General features: G+C 44.8%; 1 protein-coding gene and 1 long non-coding RNA gene across 2 annotated transcripts; one reads left to right on the top strand and one right to left on the bottom strand.

The window, feature by feature from the left end:
- Positions 1-419: 419 nt before the first annotated feature.
- On the bottom strand, positions 420-3,895 carry LOC107079242 (uncharacterized). The gene is made up of 4 exons (XR_001480191.2): positions 3,790-3,895; positions 1,905-2,057; positions 1,172-1,356; positions 420-617 (listed from the first exon to the last, which is right to left on the bottom strand). It is a non-coding gene; the product is annotated as an uncharacterized lncRNA (long non-coding RNA).
- Positions 3,896-6,424: 2,529 nt separating this feature from the next.
- On the top strand, positions 6,425-17,301 carry coasy (CoA synthase). Its single transcript, XM_069185668.1, has 10 exons — positions 6,425-6,561; positions 7,580-8,233; positions 8,620-8,834; positions 9,071-9,202; positions 13,383-13,572; positions 14,033-14,097; positions 14,211-14,295; positions 14,942-15,039; positions 15,762-15,908; positions 16,669-17,301. The coding sequence occupies exons 2-10, from the start codon at positions 7,585-7,587 to the stop codon at positions 16,738-16,740; spliced, it is 1,653 nt and encodes a 550-aa protein (XP_069041769.1). The 5' UTR covers positions 6,425-6,561; positions 7,580-7,584; the 3' UTR covers positions 16,741-17,301.
- Positions 17,302-18,051: the final 750 nt, after the last annotated feature.

The raw sequence follows: 18,051 nt of genomic DNA, 5'->3' as shown, positions 1-18,051 counted from the left end.
AGGATTTCCACGAATAAGCTCTGCTAATTTGTTAAAACCATTATTTTCCTGCATTCACCACACTGCCATCCTTCCACAATCCCCAGCAACCCCTCCAGTACAGAAGCCTTTAAGTTCATCACAGGGGGTTTCTGAAAATCTCCTGTTCCTCACACTTCATAAACCCTTTACTGCAATCACATTAGTGGTCTATATCTTTTCTTTTCAATATAGTTTTATCTTAATTTACCAGAAACGTGCCATGGCAGAAATGATTTTCAGTTCTATCCTAGTTTAAAAACTGTCAACGTGATCTAATTCATCATATTAGAAAACCAGTTAGCCCTTAAAAAAGGTCACTTGTATTACTGTTACAGATACTTGTTTTCGCTACTGTATAAGACGTCTTGGTCCTGAGGAAAGCATTTGACATACACAGATGCTAAAGACGGTTCTTTATTTGTGAAAATAGAAAGAATAGTATGTTCCAGGTTTTACAGTTACCACCATTATAAAACAATGTAAGATGTCTTCCATTTTATTTGCATTATCACCCTGGCAAGCCTGTCCGTACAGATCGTGTTCCTTCAGTATTTAAAAATCCCATAAGAACAATGGTGTCCGTCGTTCCAATTCACCTGCAAAATAGAAATACGCTGTGTAATGTAGACATTAATTCACAATCAATGTACAACAATAACTCTCCTTTCTATGAGTGTATGACTACATTCATATAGTAATGAAGGAATCGGTAGCTCATTAAGCACACAGAATGAAGGAATTTAGGAGGATTTAATTTCTACTTGTTTCACTTTCACTCCTCCTCCAAGTCTTCATTTGCTCATCTCCCTTCATTTGTATGAAAACACAAGTATGGACTCCATCTGCTATCTGAATGGAGTTTGCATGTTTTCCCTGTGTATGCGTGGCTTTCCTCCAGGCGCTGCAGTTTCCTCCTACAGTCAGTGGCTTTTGAGAAAAACTGGCCCTGGTGTGAGTGTGTACTGTATGCGTTTGTCTGTTTCTGTCCTGTGATGGACTGGCGTCCTGTCCAGGGTGTACCCTGCCTTGCACCCATTGCTTGCTGGGATAGACTCCGGCTCTCCCAGTTGCTGAATTGGAAGAAGCAGTAAGGAAGTGAATGGGTGGGTGGAAGAGAGGCAGTAATACTGCCTGAAGCAAAGGGTCTTACCCGATGCCTCCAGATGGGTAAGGCTGTCATTCTGACAGATCCGTGCCCTCCCCTGGCATCTCGGACTCCAGCAGGGCATCTGTCCGAGTTTGCCAGCTCTTTGGTGGGAACAACAGGAAGGCGGGAGCTGTCCGGTCAACACTGACCCCTCTGTTACTGAAGTAGGACTGCAGAGCACTCAGAAACTACACAGGGACACACAGGAGGGGCAGGAGTCATTGTCACATTTCACAGTGCCAGCAAAACGCTCCGGTGCTCTGTTCTCCACACTGCCTCCTCCCTGATCAGGACATTAAAAAATATCTTTGTCGGTTGTGCCTTTTAGAGTGCTGTCAACATTCTGAATAATTCTTAGGTTGGTACACTGCCTTGCTTATTAATGGCAAGACACTGTTGATGTGCTCTATACTGCAGTGCTATGTAAGTAGCTTGCACTATATTAATGCACTAAAGAGCAAAAGCATTAGGGAGTTTCTGAACAGACATTTTCAAAGCTACTCAGTCCAGGTGTACTGGGTGTTGTGCAACACAGATTCTGCTCCCCAATTCATTTCCTTAATGAAATACTTCTGAAGTTAGCAAGGGCTGATCTTCACAGCCTAACCAGATATTGTAATAGGGAATGTGTTCAACTGCATCCTTACTGCAGTTTAATTGCATGGTCTGTAAACTTTATGCAAGTGTTTGGCAAGTTACATGAGGTATTAAAAAGGTCTCAAAGGCACAGACTTACCAGCTCTCTGTTCCTGGCCAGGTCCAGTGTTCTCAGCCGGTTTTCAAGAAAGTCCAGCTTGTTGTCCCATATTGGTCGGCTCTGAACTCCTCCCAACAGACAGGAAACCCAAAACACAGATAATAGGGCAGCCAGCTTCATCCTGGACTGTGTCTAAGAGGAAGTCGACTGTCACTCAATCAGCTTGGGCAACTGTCACCATATTTCACTATATTTCCTATTTCTCATAGAAGAATCTTTAGCTGCTGTTAATGCTGCTGAAAGTGTTGCTGCTGTTTAATAACCTGTTAATCCAATCCTGCTTTTAAAGAAGGAGCCCCATAGTGGTGCCATTTTTAATTGTGGGATAATTGGATTTCATCTTAATTCTGGTTTTATTCATGGTATTCATCATTTTTTTTAAATATCCACCATGTTCATTCCATGTGACAATTAAACAATAACATCCAGTTTATTGCAGGGGTATTGGTTAAATGGCATCATTCTGACTCCCTGTTTAAGGACACGTTTAAAATCCTGGGCAGTCTTAGCGTATCCCAGCTGATCGTGATGCCAAACAATCATTTTGAAAAGTTTCTTCTCGCGGGGAGCTGCATTTTCTACAGCACGCCTGCCACTGGAATCCTTTTTGGCATCCAGAGCTTCTGTGCTAAAACTACAACAAATAATTTTTTTTAATGAATCCAACTTCACTCAAAAATAAAAATGTGGGCAGTCCTTCGCTACATCTGTGCTAGTTGAGTGTGCATGCTGAATGTCCCAGCATCAGTTTAATTCGATGAGATTTAGCAGTAGGAAGAACAGGTCTGACTTGAATTCTAACTCAGCCTCCAAAGGGCAGACGAGAGTATAAATCTTGGAGATAACTGCTTAAGGCTGATCAGGACAGGTGAGGTGACAGTGAGACAGTGAACAGCAAGAAGACTTTGCGTCAGTACATCCAGACAGTTCAACCCGTTTTCTTTCCACAGATCTGCAGTACGTTTTATACATCGGTCATACTGTATATCCTACTCCGCTATATCCTCTTTATTTCGCAGTAGTCTATGTTACTCCCCTGTAAGAATACGACACACCTGTATTATAGTTAAATAAAATAACATTTTAATTAACTGTAGCCACGTAATGAAAGAGCTGCCGCACCTCATTAGCTAAATCAATTCTGTACATTATGTATAATTGCAAATGAATTATATGCGACCATTCACTGACCTTACCATACTTCTTCTCAGTAAAAAAGTAATTAATTTAATTATCCATATTATTTTTTCATATACCGACTAGTTTATCCTTTCGGTTTTTTAGTACTGATCAAAGCAAAGGAATTCGCACTTGCGCGACAGTGCTTATCATTTTACTGCACACTTTGGGTAGTATATTGATGATGAACTCGATATTTTATAATAAAAATCAAATGCTAAAAATATACTTGTAAGAAATCTTTAGAGAGTTTGCATAACTTATTAAATCTGAAAAGCATTCGTACGCGCCGACGTCCAAGAGGCGGTACTGTTATCTCCGTTATAACGACTAAATTGTATTGTTCCTGTACACTACATATATTCTTATCCATTGGACTGCTTGTCTTCTTTCAACTCCACCCAAAATAAGAATAAACAGCATGTGCACCTTTTGAACACGGGGCGAAATTCCTTTGCAATGAGAACAATTACGATGCGACCTTAATTCCCCAGCTCCATACAAAAAGAAGGCGAGAAAAAAAATAGTTCATTCGTTTCTGCATGAATGCTATTAAAAAGTTTAATTTGTTTTAAAAAAAAAGGCGACTCTCTTTCAAAAAAAAAAATCTATCTATAGGCTTATCGGCGAGAGAAGCACCCCCACGTCCTTTCCCAGTTGTCTTCTGTCATACAGAAGTTCTTACCTTCACGCGCTCTGGGCTCGGGCACGGCGAGTGGCGGAAGTCCAGCGCGAGCTACACGGCCGGCGCTGCGCGTCCCTCCCTTTTTATAAGCCGCTATGAACGCACGGTGGACCGCGAGCGCCCGGCGGCTCCCCTCCTCCCCGTCCTCGCGGAGGCCATGCTCGTTCACTCTTCTCACCACAGGTGACAGTGATGCGCGTGCCCTTCGGTGAACCGGGGAAGGCAGGTCCTCGTTCGTGCGCGATACCATTGGACAGTACCTGCCGCGGATAGCCTGGTTATTTAGGGCAAATGAGTTCCCCCTTTTTTTTGTCATGGTCTTTTTCCGATGAAGCTGGCTTTAAGTGCAGCCAAGGTAAAGTCAAGTTGGTGAGGTAAAGGTTTTTGTGCCGGAAGGGTCCGGGTTAAAACCTCGATCGCATCTACCTTGCCTGTCCTATTTTGTCTTAATCGACCAATTAATCAATCAGAAAAACAACGCGTCCGCAGTTAAAGTCAAGCCCACTGTATGAAAGCGACACAGAGTTGCTATACCCCTTGAAATATAAAACGAATATATAAAACGAAGAGTATTGTTATACTAGTACAAATGACAAATGAGTCGTTGTTGAAAGTTGAATTATTCTCACCTTTATTCTCACGTGAATTGTACCGTCTTACCCATGTCAAAGTTATGTTGGCCTCTAATAAGAACTTATCGATACTTTTATCGATGGGACCCAGTATTTTCCAAATCGGACAGACATGGAAATACACCGCACGCAGCGTGCAAGCTGAACAGATCTCGATAGCTTCTGGAATATAGCGCGTCAATTCTGTCTCCACATGCAAAACGCCAGAAAAAAAATGGATCAAATCTCTACCACAAGAAAACTGCGCAAAAACAAACAAACAAACAAACAAACAAACAAACAAACAAACGCAACACAACTCTTGTGAGACGACATGGGAGATCGGGAATTTAATCGAAAGCAGCCTTTTGGGAATGCACTGCCTTTCATGCACATTTTTAATCTAGTCGTTTTAAACCAACCAAACAAAGAAGATTTGCGTTACATTAGCTTTGTAAAAAAAACAGCACAGAAAAACCTTCAGCAGAATCTGCAAAGCTCTGTTTGAGGTACGTGTGCATGGGCACCACCGTCACAGGCAGGAGGATCTCCGTCCACCTGGAATTCGAAATGACTTTTCTGTCGTGTCCAGCGGACGGTATGAGTGATGCGCTGTGTCGCGTCGACATGGAAAATATGGACTCTCGGGATTGAATGACAGGAACCGGCCTTTTTTCTGACACACGGTCCGACTGCATCCCTTCACGCACCTGAAGCCTTATTGAAGTGGCCCGTCACAATCTGCTGACAACATGAATTCATCCGCTCTGCCGCAGCCGGGGACGCTGTGACTTCAGGGGAATTGGTAAAATGATTTGTGGGGATTTAGACACCGGTAATTCGAAACACTAGACTCTTAAAGCCCTGTGTTCCTCATTAGAAATGTAAACCACGGTTAAGCTTTCTAATAAAATAAATAATAACTCGCGCAGAAGCTCATGCAAATAGCGACCAGTCCACACTCTGGAGGAACGCCGTTGTTACAAGAAGGGTATAAACGACTATTTAAACTCACTGAAGACTTACGCGTTTACACACTTCATACGTTTCAGTTTGTAATTGTCAGTAATAGCGAATTCACGTGAAACCCGACATAAATACAGGCCACGATTCTACACAGAAGAAAAGAGCTGCACATATCTAAAAGTGTGCTCATAATTGTGCAAGGACGAAACAATAGTTATGTCAAACAGCGTTGCAGACAAGAACTTCAAGGACTTCAGATATTCGAAGTCAAACGATCACGTTAAAAGAAACCCATTTTCAGCAATTTCTAGCTCGCGTGGCCTGGTGCTGATTCGTGATCCCATCTAGGAGCAAGAAAACGAGTTTTATCCCATTTTAAACTTCACACTGAAGGCACGACGCTCGGGACGATGGGTGTACAATGTGGTATCGTCACGCAGAATACGTTTTAACGCTGTTTTACAGCATACAACAACGAGGCTGATGGCCAATTTTATTCTTATTTTCGATGTTCGTTCTATTATGGTCCCACATTTAAAAGAAGACAAAACAGAAAACACATTGTAAGATTTTCAACTGTATGCCTTTAAGCTATCACCGCAAAATGTCTAAACTAAGGCGACCTCTTGTGGCAACAGGTAATTTACAACTGTTAGCTGTTGCTCAGCAGAAACGTTCAGTTCAGTTCAGTTTGTCATATGCACAAGTGCAATGAAATGTTTATTTGCATATAAGCTACAATACAAAGACACCAAGCAAGCACAGACCAGCAGCAGCAACAACAGCAAAGTTAAATGACAGCACAAGAGATGTGCAAAAAAAAAGTAGTGCAAACGATGCATTATGATCTTAACTAGTGCGCGAAGTGGTAAGCGTGGACAATTTATCGAATCGATTGATACTTTGGAATAAAGACCAAGTAGAATGTTCGGATTTCTTCCACCCCGAGGAAAAACTACATTACCCACAATTCATAGCGCCACGAAGAAGTTTGGGACTTGATGTTGAGCAGGTGACTAAGGCGGTCTGCCAATGAGAGCGTAGTATTTTGTCAGGTGGTTAGGTAACCGGTAGGTCAAATATAGCTGTCGGGAAGCCTGCCGTATTGGACGAACGTTGTTATCAACGATAATGTGCAATTAAAAGGCGAAATAATGTTAATATAACTCTTCACGTGACAGGTTTTTAAGCTACGGTACGGTAAATGCACCATTATACTTTTACGTATCACGTAGTAGTTCTGTTAAGTAACACAGACGTGTTCAAGTCTTTAGAAAACCCATCTTGGAAATTCAATATTCAATATTTATAAACCTAAAAATCGAATTTTTGCAACCGATCTCTTTCCTCAATTTTATGTGAAGCCTGGTTTCTTTGCAATGCGCTAGTTAAACCCGGTGTATGCTGGTTGTATTTGCTGAAGGATAGACGTCAGGCTGAAAACGTTCCAAAGACCGACTAAATCCTGTGTTTTTACCCCACAACTTTTAAAGCATACGACGAATGCTATTGAAATGTAAAACAGCATCCAGGAGTTGAAGTCTCTTTACGTGACTGTTAATCTGCCAAAGAATTAGCTGTGCCGACGCGTATGCATATTTAATTGTTATTGCAGCGGCCATAGGGAAATGGGTAGTTTTTTAAAAGTGTGAAATGACAGAAAACGCATAGAATGGTTTTCTGCTAGAGCTGTAGTTGAGTTATACTGTTCGTCCTGCTTGGTTCCACAATTTTCATGACGTTTCTGTTCACTCAAACAGTAACAGGGTGGTTAAAACAAAAAAAAATGTAGATTTCCTTCGTCATCTGGTCCTCTCTCTCCACTGTTTTAACAGTCATGATGCAGACAAGTATCCCCAAGTCACTGGTTTTATTCTGGAACAAAGCAAACTGGTGGTAGACTACCGTGTTGACCCGAAACAGCTTAAAACCTGCCTCGTTTTGTTAAATCGATGCTATACCTGTAATGGGATCATGTCCATTTCTAAAAACAGCGATATTCCCAAATTCCATTGGGAATAAAATGGTGACGCTGTAATAACAGCAGGGGTAGTATGACTTCGAAACAGATAATTGTCCAGCAGTCCTTGTTCAGTTTGCGCTGTTTGTCTTGGTTGGGAGATTCCAGTCTGTTGTCTCACTGGCTGGGTGTTGGTTTGGACTGGTTTCTGCTTGAGAGCGCTTGTCTGAAGAGCTTGTTGTTCCTCTCCCAGGCAGCATGTCCATGTTCAGCACCGGCGTCCTAGTCCTGACCTCGCCCCTGCACGCACTCCCCCCGCGCATCGCGCCGGTGCTCAGCTCGGCGGCGCAGCTGGTGGAGCGGACGCTGTACGTCCACCTGCACCCGGGGCTCAACTTGGGCAGCGCGGCGCAGGCCCGGCCCGTCTGCATCCCGGCCGGGCGCGACCTCTCGGGCCTCATCACCCGGCTGTACAGCAACGCGGCCAGCGTGTGCGGCCACCTGGACGTGCGCGTGCTGCTGACCCACGTCCGGAGCCGCGGGCTGGGGGTCAACCCCTTCCCCCGGCCGCAGGCCCTGGCCCACCGCCCCGAGGTGGTGCTGACCGACTTCGCCCTGCCGGACCCCGGCCGGCCCGGCCCGGCGCGCCAGAGCCTGCGGGCGTACGCGCTGAGCTGCTACGCCTGCGCGCCCAGCCTGACCTCCGTGCTGCTGAACCCCCAGCTGGACGTGGCTGCGGAGGACTGCGCCGGGGGGCCGGCGGAGCTTCTGGAGACCTACAGCGACGTGGTGGTCGGGGGCACCTTCGACAGGCTCCACGGGGCCCACAAGACCCTTCTCAACTTCTCCTGCCTGCTGGCGGACAAGCGCTTCCTGATAGGGGTCTCCGATCGGGAGCTGCTGAAGAGTGAGTCTGACGCTCTGTCCCCCTTGAACTCCGTGATCTCCTCGCACGCGGCCTCCCCGTTTCCTTTATGGACTGCTGAGCAAGTGCTCTTTGGTTGTAGAGACTGGTCATGGTGGTCTTGTCTTAGAGTCCAGGACAGGCCTTCCAGTCTAGCTCACTCGAGGAGGGACAGCTCCCTGCAGCTGTATGGGAGATTAGATTACAAGTTAGATAATTGCTGTTGACTTCTGCAAGAGCATGAGTCAGTAGTGAAACCTGGGGTGGATTGAGCTGCGATGCAGTGGGAGTCTCACCCCTCCCCCTTCCCCTTTCCCTGTTGCTTGAAAAAGAGCCAGCAGGATGGCAGAGCCCCCCTGTACCCCTGTACTTGCTGTCTGTCTCTCCAGACAAAGTGCTGAAGGAGCTGATCGAGCCCTACGCCCAGCGAGTCCAGAAGCTGCGCGAATTCCTGCAGGACGTCAAGCCCTCCCTTCAGGTTGAGATCGTGCCGCTGGCGGACCCCTACGGCCCCTCCATTACCGACCCCCGCCTGCAGTGCATTGTGGTCAGCGAGGAGACCAGGAAAGGAGGGGAGGCGGTCAACAGGAAGCGGCTGGAGAATGTAACTTTCGCCTCATGCACGGGCAACTGAAAAAAACCAAACAGTAGTCAACAGCAGGCATTCTGGGATCTGCTTTCATCCTGCATGTTAAGATGCAGCCTGGTCTGTGTCCAGCTCAGGCAGCTCTCTAGCCTTCTCAGCACAGTATGCTTTGCCACCACATGCCTGTGAGAGCAGCAACCCCTTGTGCCTAGGACTGTACCAGTGATATTGTGTGTGTGTGTGGTTGTTAACAGGGCCTCCCCAAGCTCGTCCTGCATGAGATCCAGCTGATCAAGGACGCTCATCACAGTGACACGGAGGAGGAGAAGATCAGCTCTTCCAGCCTTCGCACACGTCTGCTGGGGACCCTCCTCTCTCCACCCAAGGTGAAGACAATCCCCTGTCCTAAATGAACACCTTTGCACTTTTCGTGTTTATCTTCTTTCTTTTCTCACCTCGTTGCACAGACCTATTACGATAATTATTTACAACGCTGATCTACTATTCCAGCATGAACAGCTTCTAAAAGAAGAAAGCTCACTGAGTTCCTGGTGCCTAGAAAAGCAAGTTTTTTTTTAAATAGAGCAGTGCATAAAAATTACAATCAGGGTTCCAAGATGAATACTATTCTTCAACTAGAATACAGAGCTGACCTCAAAGGTATTACAGAAGCATTCCCAAGATGCTTTAAATATAGTAGCTCTTGAATTGGCTTCCTCGGCAGATTTAAGATTGTGTCATTGAGTTTGGTGTTGGGCCACGTAAACTGTAAAAGATATCCAGTGTGCTAACTTTCGGTTAATGTTAGGTGAATAAATTGCAAGCCCCTGTCCCAAGTGAAGAAATGAAAAAGAATTCAAGAATGCAGCACTACTCTTAAACCGTTTTATTAATTTTGCGACTGAGATTTGTTGTAATAAGTGTTATGAAAAAGTCCGTAGAGTATAGAAGCTAGAACGAATTGAGATGGTGCCATCCTGCTGTGGCAGATGTGGAGTTCCTTTCCACTTCTCGGTGCTTAAAACATCTGTTTGTCAACAGTTGAGATAGGCAAGTTAGCTTTACTGATTCCAGTAGTAGTGAGTAGTGGCGCTTTTCTTAATAGTGTTAATCATGATTTGCCAGATAACATGGTATTAATCCCAGAGATGTGGCTGTATTCTGTTCTGTGGGATGATCTATCCTCCCAGAACTAACCCCCTTAATTCAGCTGCTGATGAAATGTCTAATTTTTGCACCCGATCTGCAGTGGGGCTGCTGGCACATCATAGCTGTTGCACATCCTCTAGGCTGGTGCTGTGTTTCAGTGGTAAAAGAGGAGGGTTCCTTCCTATATGTAAAGTGGTTTGGGACCCTTTGTGATGGAAAGTGCAGTAAAAATGCGAGCACTTCTTCTTATAAAATGACATTTGGTGCAAAGTCCATGTTTTCTCAGAATCACAGGCCAACCCGATGAGCTAATGTTTAGCTGGGCTCTTGGGATATAAGTGTTTTTTTATTTCCTCAGTTCTGTGTTAGAAAGGTTGGTGTGGAAGGGAGGGGGGTGTTGTGTGTTCAGGGGGAGTCAGCTTGTTGGTATGGTTTCTTTCCTTCATTTTTGACCGCTTTTTCATTTCATTCCCATGATTCATAATACCCTTGATGTCCAGCCAGGAGCTGGTAGTTGAAACGTGCAGCAGTGTGAAAAGAAGGAGTGACAGTGTGCGCTTGTGTTTAGCACAGGGCACAAGACAGGACTGCACACTGGAAGGGCCACCAGTCTCTCACAGTACACCCACACAACACAGAGGCAATTTAGAGACATCAGTTACGTTAGCCACATCTTTGGATCTTAGTCCACAATCAAAGTCAGAGCCCGTTAATTGTGATGCAGCAGAGCTAATCAACATGCTACCCTGCTTTTCTTCTGTAGACCTATTGCAATAAGCAGCTCTCATCTCCTTCACTTCATTTTTGTCCAATCTGTCCTATTGGCTTGAGCTGTAAGCTGTCTGGCTTTGTCTGTCCCTTAGCAGTTGCTGTATGAAAGAACAGAAAGATCCGGGAACTGAGTAATTTTTAGGCACACACATTTATACAATGCAATGTACAATTAAGTGCAGTTAAGATTCGTTAAATTTAGCCCTTAAATTTAATTGTAGCTATTTCTTAAAAACTAGGAACTGCACAGCAAACCAATAACTGCATACATATTGTAATAGATTGTCTCTACTGTGACACTCCTGCTTACAATATGTATACAAATTATTACAAGCTGATTGCAGTGTTGATTAAAAACTAATATATTGCCTAATACAGCAAGACGGCTGTTCTAATAAAATTTGCAGTCTCCAGCAATCACAGCTTAATCTTGACTGTAGTCTCACTTTGGAGTATAACTGTTTCATCTTCATCTAATTCCTCAGGCACATTGAAACACACATCCTCTTGCATTTTGAACCAGAAGTCTGCTGTAACCATGCCTGACTCGAAGTGTCCCAACGTATATCCTGTGACAAATCAGTGTTATTGTTACACGCTGTACGAATGAGCTGCTGTCTGTCAGTTAGGTGCCAGGCTGTGTCTCCTTGAGACCAGGCTGTAAATCAAGACCTTGTCTGCTTTATAGATTAGATTTTCTTTGAGTTGGTATTTTGTCTGAATTCTAGCACAGGACAAAACGCCTCTTCACTTTCTTATCTCCCTGGATAGGAACACGTTGATTGGGTCATCACACAACAGAAGATAACACCTCGCTTACTGGAGAATCTGCCCTATGTGAAATGAGCAGTGTTTTTTCTTAAAAAACGATTCTTCATAAGTAGAATGATCCTGTCGTGTTTTACTGTTTACTGATTTAATAACACTGTGAAACACTTCCAGATTGTTACATTTCTTAAAACAAAAGAGTACTAGACCGTCTTTATCTGAAGCCTGATTTCTGATGGAAAAGTGACACTGATTATGATTTATGCATTGAATAAGATAATGACAGGACCTCTCTGCATTGCATCCAAATTGAACATGTGCTTACTGTTAGGCAACAAAGGAAAATATTTTTGTTTTTCCTTTTGTTCCAAGTGGGACAAAATGTCCCACAATCTATTTCAGGATCACACAGACCTTTTTATATCAAAGAAAGCCATGAAGTGGTAGTGACCTCTGTGCTAATTTTTGTGAGCTACAGACTCTTGGGTGGGTTATCAAGTTTTGTTTATGTGCTTTTTTCACACAGTCCCCTTTGCAAAAGGTGAAGCATGTGAGCTCCTTGCTATCAAAATAGCAGCATGTGAGCCTGAATTCAAACCAGGAAGTCCTCAATGCAGTGGCCCAGTGAGACCTTGACTGTATCGGAATTTGCCAAAACATAGACCCTTGGCCAGATATTTACTGAAATTGGAGTGCTTGCTTTGCTGCACAAATCAGTCCAGTGATTGCCGGCAATCAAGTTATGTGGTCTGGTCACCAGCACAGCCTGCAAAGAGATTTTTTCCTAAAGAGTACTGAACGCAGTGGTTCAGTGGCACAGTGGTCAGCATTACTGCCTCGCAGTGCTGGGGACCTGGGTTCTATTCTGGACCAGGGGGGTGCTGTATGTGTGGAGTTTGCATGTTCTCCCTGTGTTCACAGGGTTTCCCCCCCGGGTGCTCCAGTTTCCTCCCCAGTTCAAAGACTTGCTGGAAGGTTAATTGGCTTCTGGGGAAAACTGGTCCTGGTGTGTGTGTTTGTGTGCCATGGTGTCCTGTCCAGGGTGTGTACCCTGTCTTGCACACGTTGCTTGCTGGGATAGGCACCAGCTCCCCCACTTGAAAGAAGCAGTTAGAACGTGGGTGAAGTGCCGAATACAAGAATACCTGATCGATTTATGGAATTAAAATGACAGGTTTCTAATTGATTAAGAAATAAATCAAACCCTGTTTGTTACAGTGGGCTTTAAGATCTGGATTTTGCATCAGGAGTACGGTGCAGTACAGTCTTTGCTTTTGATAATGCCAGTGGCTTCATGGAGCATTTTCATTTCCTTAACTGAACCTTTTTTGTCCCAATAATTGATTTGATTAAACTTCCATTGTTTTGGATCATTGTTTAGATGTTTGAAGAACTTGGTATACTTGTAAGAATGTAGTCATTCTAAATCTGCTAATTTATATAAGAAAGCTTGCAAATGAGAGAGCCCATCTGCCTGTCTTGCTTATTTAGTTGCTCCGTAGCCTATTGATCCTAAGATGTTATCCTGCCATTTCTTGATAATTCAACATCAGGGTCACTCAATCAACAATCAGCAACCAGTAAAAAGTAAATCCATGCTAAAATAGCTTTCTGCTTATTAGCATGGAATAACTTTTACTTGTTCACTCTCTGACTCGACTTCCCTCTCAAATAACAAATGCTGCCACATTCTTTTGCTTCCTTCCTCTTATTTGACAGGAACAGTATAGTCTTATAATTTCCACGAATTTATGAATTTTATTCTTAAGGTCCATTTTCAAAACTCACTGAAGTATTTGGTATGGTATGTGTTAAACAATACCTCTTTCCTGTGTCCTGTGTAATGCTGTGTCCCTCTCTTTCCTGTCTGTCCTGCAGGAAAATCCGCACATTCCTCCCTTTCCCTATGTGATTGGGCTGACGGGGGGCAGCGGGAGTGGGAAGAGCTCGATCGCGCGGCGGCTGGAGGGTCTTGGGGCCGTTTGGATCGACAGCGACCGGCTGGGACACGAGACGTACCAGCCTGGGGCACCAGCCTACCACAGGGTCCTGCAGGAGTTCGGCCCAGGTTCGTCAGACCCTCTGCTGTCGGTCATTCTTCATGATAACACTGAAATATACTGCAGCGTCTCTACTGTACCTCTTGCACTGGTATTACAGTACTGCAGCGTCCCTACTGTACCTCTTACACTGGTATTACAGTACTGCAGCGTCCCTACTGTACCTCTTACACTGGTATTACAGTACTGCAGCGTCCCTACTGTACCTCTTACACTGGTATTACAGTACTGCAGCGTCCCTATTGTACCTGCTACTGTGCTTTTCTCACATCCCCACCCAGACAGCCTCCTAATTTTGTTCTAATTATTCATTCTGTGATGTTTTGCTTTATCAACCAACCCTGCAAATTCAGTTTTTGTCTTTTACCTCTCGATTTCAACTAGACATCCTGAGACGTTGATACGTGTCAGGTGAGCCAAACCGGTGTCCTGTTGTTCTGCATTGTGAAATTTGTTCCCCAATTCCAGACATTCGGAACGAAGATGACACAATCAACCGGCGCGCTCTTGGCAGAAAGGTCTTTGGGAATAAGGTACAGTTAGAGGGTCTGTCAGCCTTTATTATTAAGCCCTTGTTATGTGGTTTCATGAGCAGGGGAGTGTTCTTTCCTATTAAAATCTGAATTTTTCATTTCTCCTGCTGAAGGAAAAGCTGAAATGCCTGACAGACATTGTGTGGCCTGAGATCGCTCTCCTAGTCAAGAAACAAATCAGAGATGCTGGAGAGAAGGGTATGTATCGATATTATTAATTTGTTACTTCACAGTGAAATAATTTTCTTCAGGATTTTACTAATCTCCTTCTGTTAATACACCCCTCGTGATAGTTGTGGTCTTAAGCCATTCTTTTTTTTTTTGCAATGGACGCAACAAGATTTGTTGTGCGTACGTGTTTTCTACTTGAGGGACACATTGGTCATTTTCAACTGTAGTTCATTTGATACATAGGTTCGATTTTTCTGCATTAATCAGAGAAAGTTGTTCAAAGTAGTAAGATAAGACACTAAGAAAGTCATGTCATGGAATCACAGAAGATACAATTTTTGCGACTGCTTAATGTTTTGATGAGTAGCACACTCGTGGACTCGTGCAGTGACAGTACTTGTCGGAGTTCGGATTCAGATCCCTGTTTTAGATGCTAAGTCTCCTGAGTGCTCCTGGCCTATCCTGATCCTGATCCTGAATGTGAATCCAGGAGATATCGGAGCCTGTGGTGTCAAATTTAAGATAAGTGGGTGAGGCAGCTGAGCGCTGGTTATCTGGGACGAAGAGGACGAATGCAAAGAGACACAAAACTGAGAGAATCTCTAGACGTGAGGGGCTCAGATGAGATGCACGTTTCTCATTGCTGTTGCCACTGGGCCCTTGCTCCTGGCAGGTAAGACGGTGTGCGTGGTCGACGCTGCGGTGCTGCTGGAGGCTGGCTGGACAGACCTGGTGCATGAGGTGTGGGTCACCATCATCCCAGAGGAGGAGGTAGGTGGCTGGATACCATGTAAGACCTGGGATTAGGGATCATTCTTCCACAGGAGAGCCCCGTGAAAAGCATTTGATGTTTACTGCAAAGGATTCAGTCCTGTCTCTCGCACCACGCCCCATTGTTCCTCAGCATTGTGCACAGGAACGTAAGGAAAGCTACTGGGAGTCCCAGTCTTGATGTTACTGGTCCCTGTCTGGGGCAAGTCATCCCTGCCCAGCTGTGAACTGAGTTCCTCCAAGCAGCGGTGAACAATTCATAAATCGCCACTGGGATGAGGTTCCCAGGATCCTCTTGTCTTGCCAGCATGTGACTCATGTGACTTGCTGGGTGCCTTCAGGCTTGCAGTGACATCATTGGCAAATGCGCTGCTCCTCCAATCAGCATGAGCTCTCCTGTAAAGCACTGTGGGGCTGACGCCACGCCTGTGCAGGTGGGTAAAACTTGCACAGAGGAGCACGTCAGCATGTCTCAAGACATACAGGAGCTGCGGCCGTACACTCCAGTCACATACAGCTGCCTATACCATGTAAGTTGTAAAAATAAAAAGATTTTGGTACCAGATTTAAAAATAAACCTGCACGACAGGATGCCACCCAGGAATCCTGTTTAGACCCTTTCGGAGCTCTCCCAGGGCCGCCAGTGGGCCAGGGCCGGGCAGGGTTGCAGCTCTCGGTTGCTCGTCCTCCGCCCAGAGCTCAGCGGTCTCATTTCCCCGCAGGCTGTCGCCCGCATCACGCGGCGGGACGGGGCTAGCGAGGAGGATGCGCGGAGGAGGCTGGCGAGCCAGTGGACCAACGCCCAACAGGTGGAGCACGCGAACGTGGTGCTGTGCACACTGTGGGAGCCAGAGGTGACGCAGAGACAGGTGAGGGCATGAGCCGGACAGGTGTGACGCCTGTGCAGGAGGCGTCAGATTGCGTTGACTGTTCTCGCGCTTGTGCAGCACCAGTATCGTGATCTGGCTCTCACACGGCACAGATTCGGCCCCATTACCGCTACCTGGATGTGAGTGAGTGCACAGGCCGGCAGGCACACAAGATGTAGATGCCTCAGGGTGTCAGATGCTAAGAAAGGGATATTTCCACACTGGAAACTAAAAGGGCAGAGAGAAAAAGAACACAGTGCATTTAGGTGCACATCTGAATATATCTGAAGAGCCTCCACAAAGGAAAGTTTGTGTTTTGTCCTCTTATTATGTGTCAGCTTGGAAATGAGAGGAAAAACCTCTGCTTATTTCCTTACCAACTTGCAGACAGAGTGAGCAGAGCTCAGTCATCAGAAGACCCCTCTAGCCCAGCCAAGCTTTTTTGTGTAAGGGCATCTGCTCAGCAAATAACATTTTCAGTTCTCTCTCCGCTCTGTGAAAACCAAGGGTTGGGGATTTCCCCTCTTCGCTGCTTGAGCCCAGCGAAGTCCTGGTATTTCTTTTTCGGCACGGTGACCCCCACATTCCGACTGTGTGACTGACTCCGGATCAAGGGGTCGGAGTGCTGTGACCGACGCCCCAGAGCGCTTCCCTGTGCATCACATACTGAACTGTGATTAAAAAAAAATACCATGGGCTTTTTCCTGAATGTGCATCACATCTCCTATATGTTTCAAACTCCTGATTCATTTTTTTCCAGGTGCAGAAAGCCTGGGATCTTCTCCAAGAGAGAATAAGCCAAAGGAGGAGAAATCTCAGCTCCTCTTTATAAGCAGCACAAAGTCGAACCACCAAACTGAGACACAGACCGAGAGATTGTGTCATGCTGGGCCAGTATTAGCCCTGATTCTTCCAACACAGTGCCTGTAATGTAAATCAGAAGCTGAGTATTTTTGGTAATATGCAGTATTTATTAATGTTACAGCTGCAACGAGAGAGTGCATTGTACAGAAGACTAATCCCCACGTCAGACCAGAGAATTGGTACATCCGATGCTGGAAGACTTTGTCAGATTGTATTTTAACTATTTAATCCTCTTCTAAAACCCTGCTTTTCAAATGATGCATATTAACATAAGTAAAAATTCAATATCATGTATAGTGATTTTGAAGTGACGCAAGTCAAATTCACTTCATTGCATTACTGAAGACCAAAATGTATAGATTTATTTTTAATGTTCAAGGTATCAGACCTTAGAGGCATTTTTGTTGATTTTGTTTTAAATTGGAGGACAAAGTTTGAGGCTGAAAATGTAACAGAATCAGGATTGTGATTTCCAGCTGTACGAGTTCTGAAAACGTTCAAAATAAAGTCGAAAACGAGGGGAAAGCGAGCTCACCTCTCTCGTGCAGTCCCTGGTTCGGGCAGATGATAAAGTGATCAAAAAGATTTTTTCATGGCCAAAATGGGCACGCTCTAAAAAAGTACAACTCTCTCACATGATATGAAGAGACAATTCCTGTATCAGGCCCTGCCTGATGTTATGCACGGATGTAACATTAGTTCAGAAGGCACAGGTGGATGCTGCACACTGGTGGTGGTGGAGGGGATCCCCATTACCTGTAAAGCGCTTTGAGTGGAGTGTCCAGAAAAGCGCTATATAAGTGTAAGCAATTATTATTATTATTATTATTGGAGGTCAGAGGTGCAAATTACACCTGTTCATTGCAGTTCGACATACTGGCCACACGGTGACGCCTTTAACCACTGCTGAACAGCAATCTATTGGAAATCATTGGAAATAAAGCACGTTTCAGTACTAACCACATAGAGATAAGGAGAAATTCGGGAAGTATGTTAGAGAAATGTTAGTGAGTATATTTAGGATAACTGCTGGGTCTGAAAATGATAATAGCCATAAAGTCTGCACAACATTAAAATCGGTACTTTTCGAAGTTTGCATCTTATTACAAAGGCACAGGCGCTTTCAAAGGTCAACAGTTAGAGACCTTGCAAGGAGCAATTATGTATTGTCTCGGGAAAATTTAAATTGGTTAAATTGTTGTCACCTTGCTAAATATGTAAAGCGGAGCGTCAGCGGTTGAGGAATGCAGTTGCGTGACCTGAGTTTGGAATGTGGAGT

This window comes from Lepisosteus oculatus, chromosome 28 (genome assembly GCF_040954835.1).
Source record: "Lepisosteus oculatus isolate fLepOcu1 chromosome 28, fLepOcu1.hap2, whole genome shotgun sequence".
In the NCBI taxonomy this organism is placed as follows: domain Eukaryota; kingdom Metazoa; phylum Chordata; class Actinopteri; order Semionotiformes; family Lepisosteidae; genus Lepisosteus; species Lepisosteus oculatus.
The sequence above is the reverse complement of the archived record's forward strand: the minus strand, read 5'-3'. Positions and strand labels throughout refer to the sequence as shown.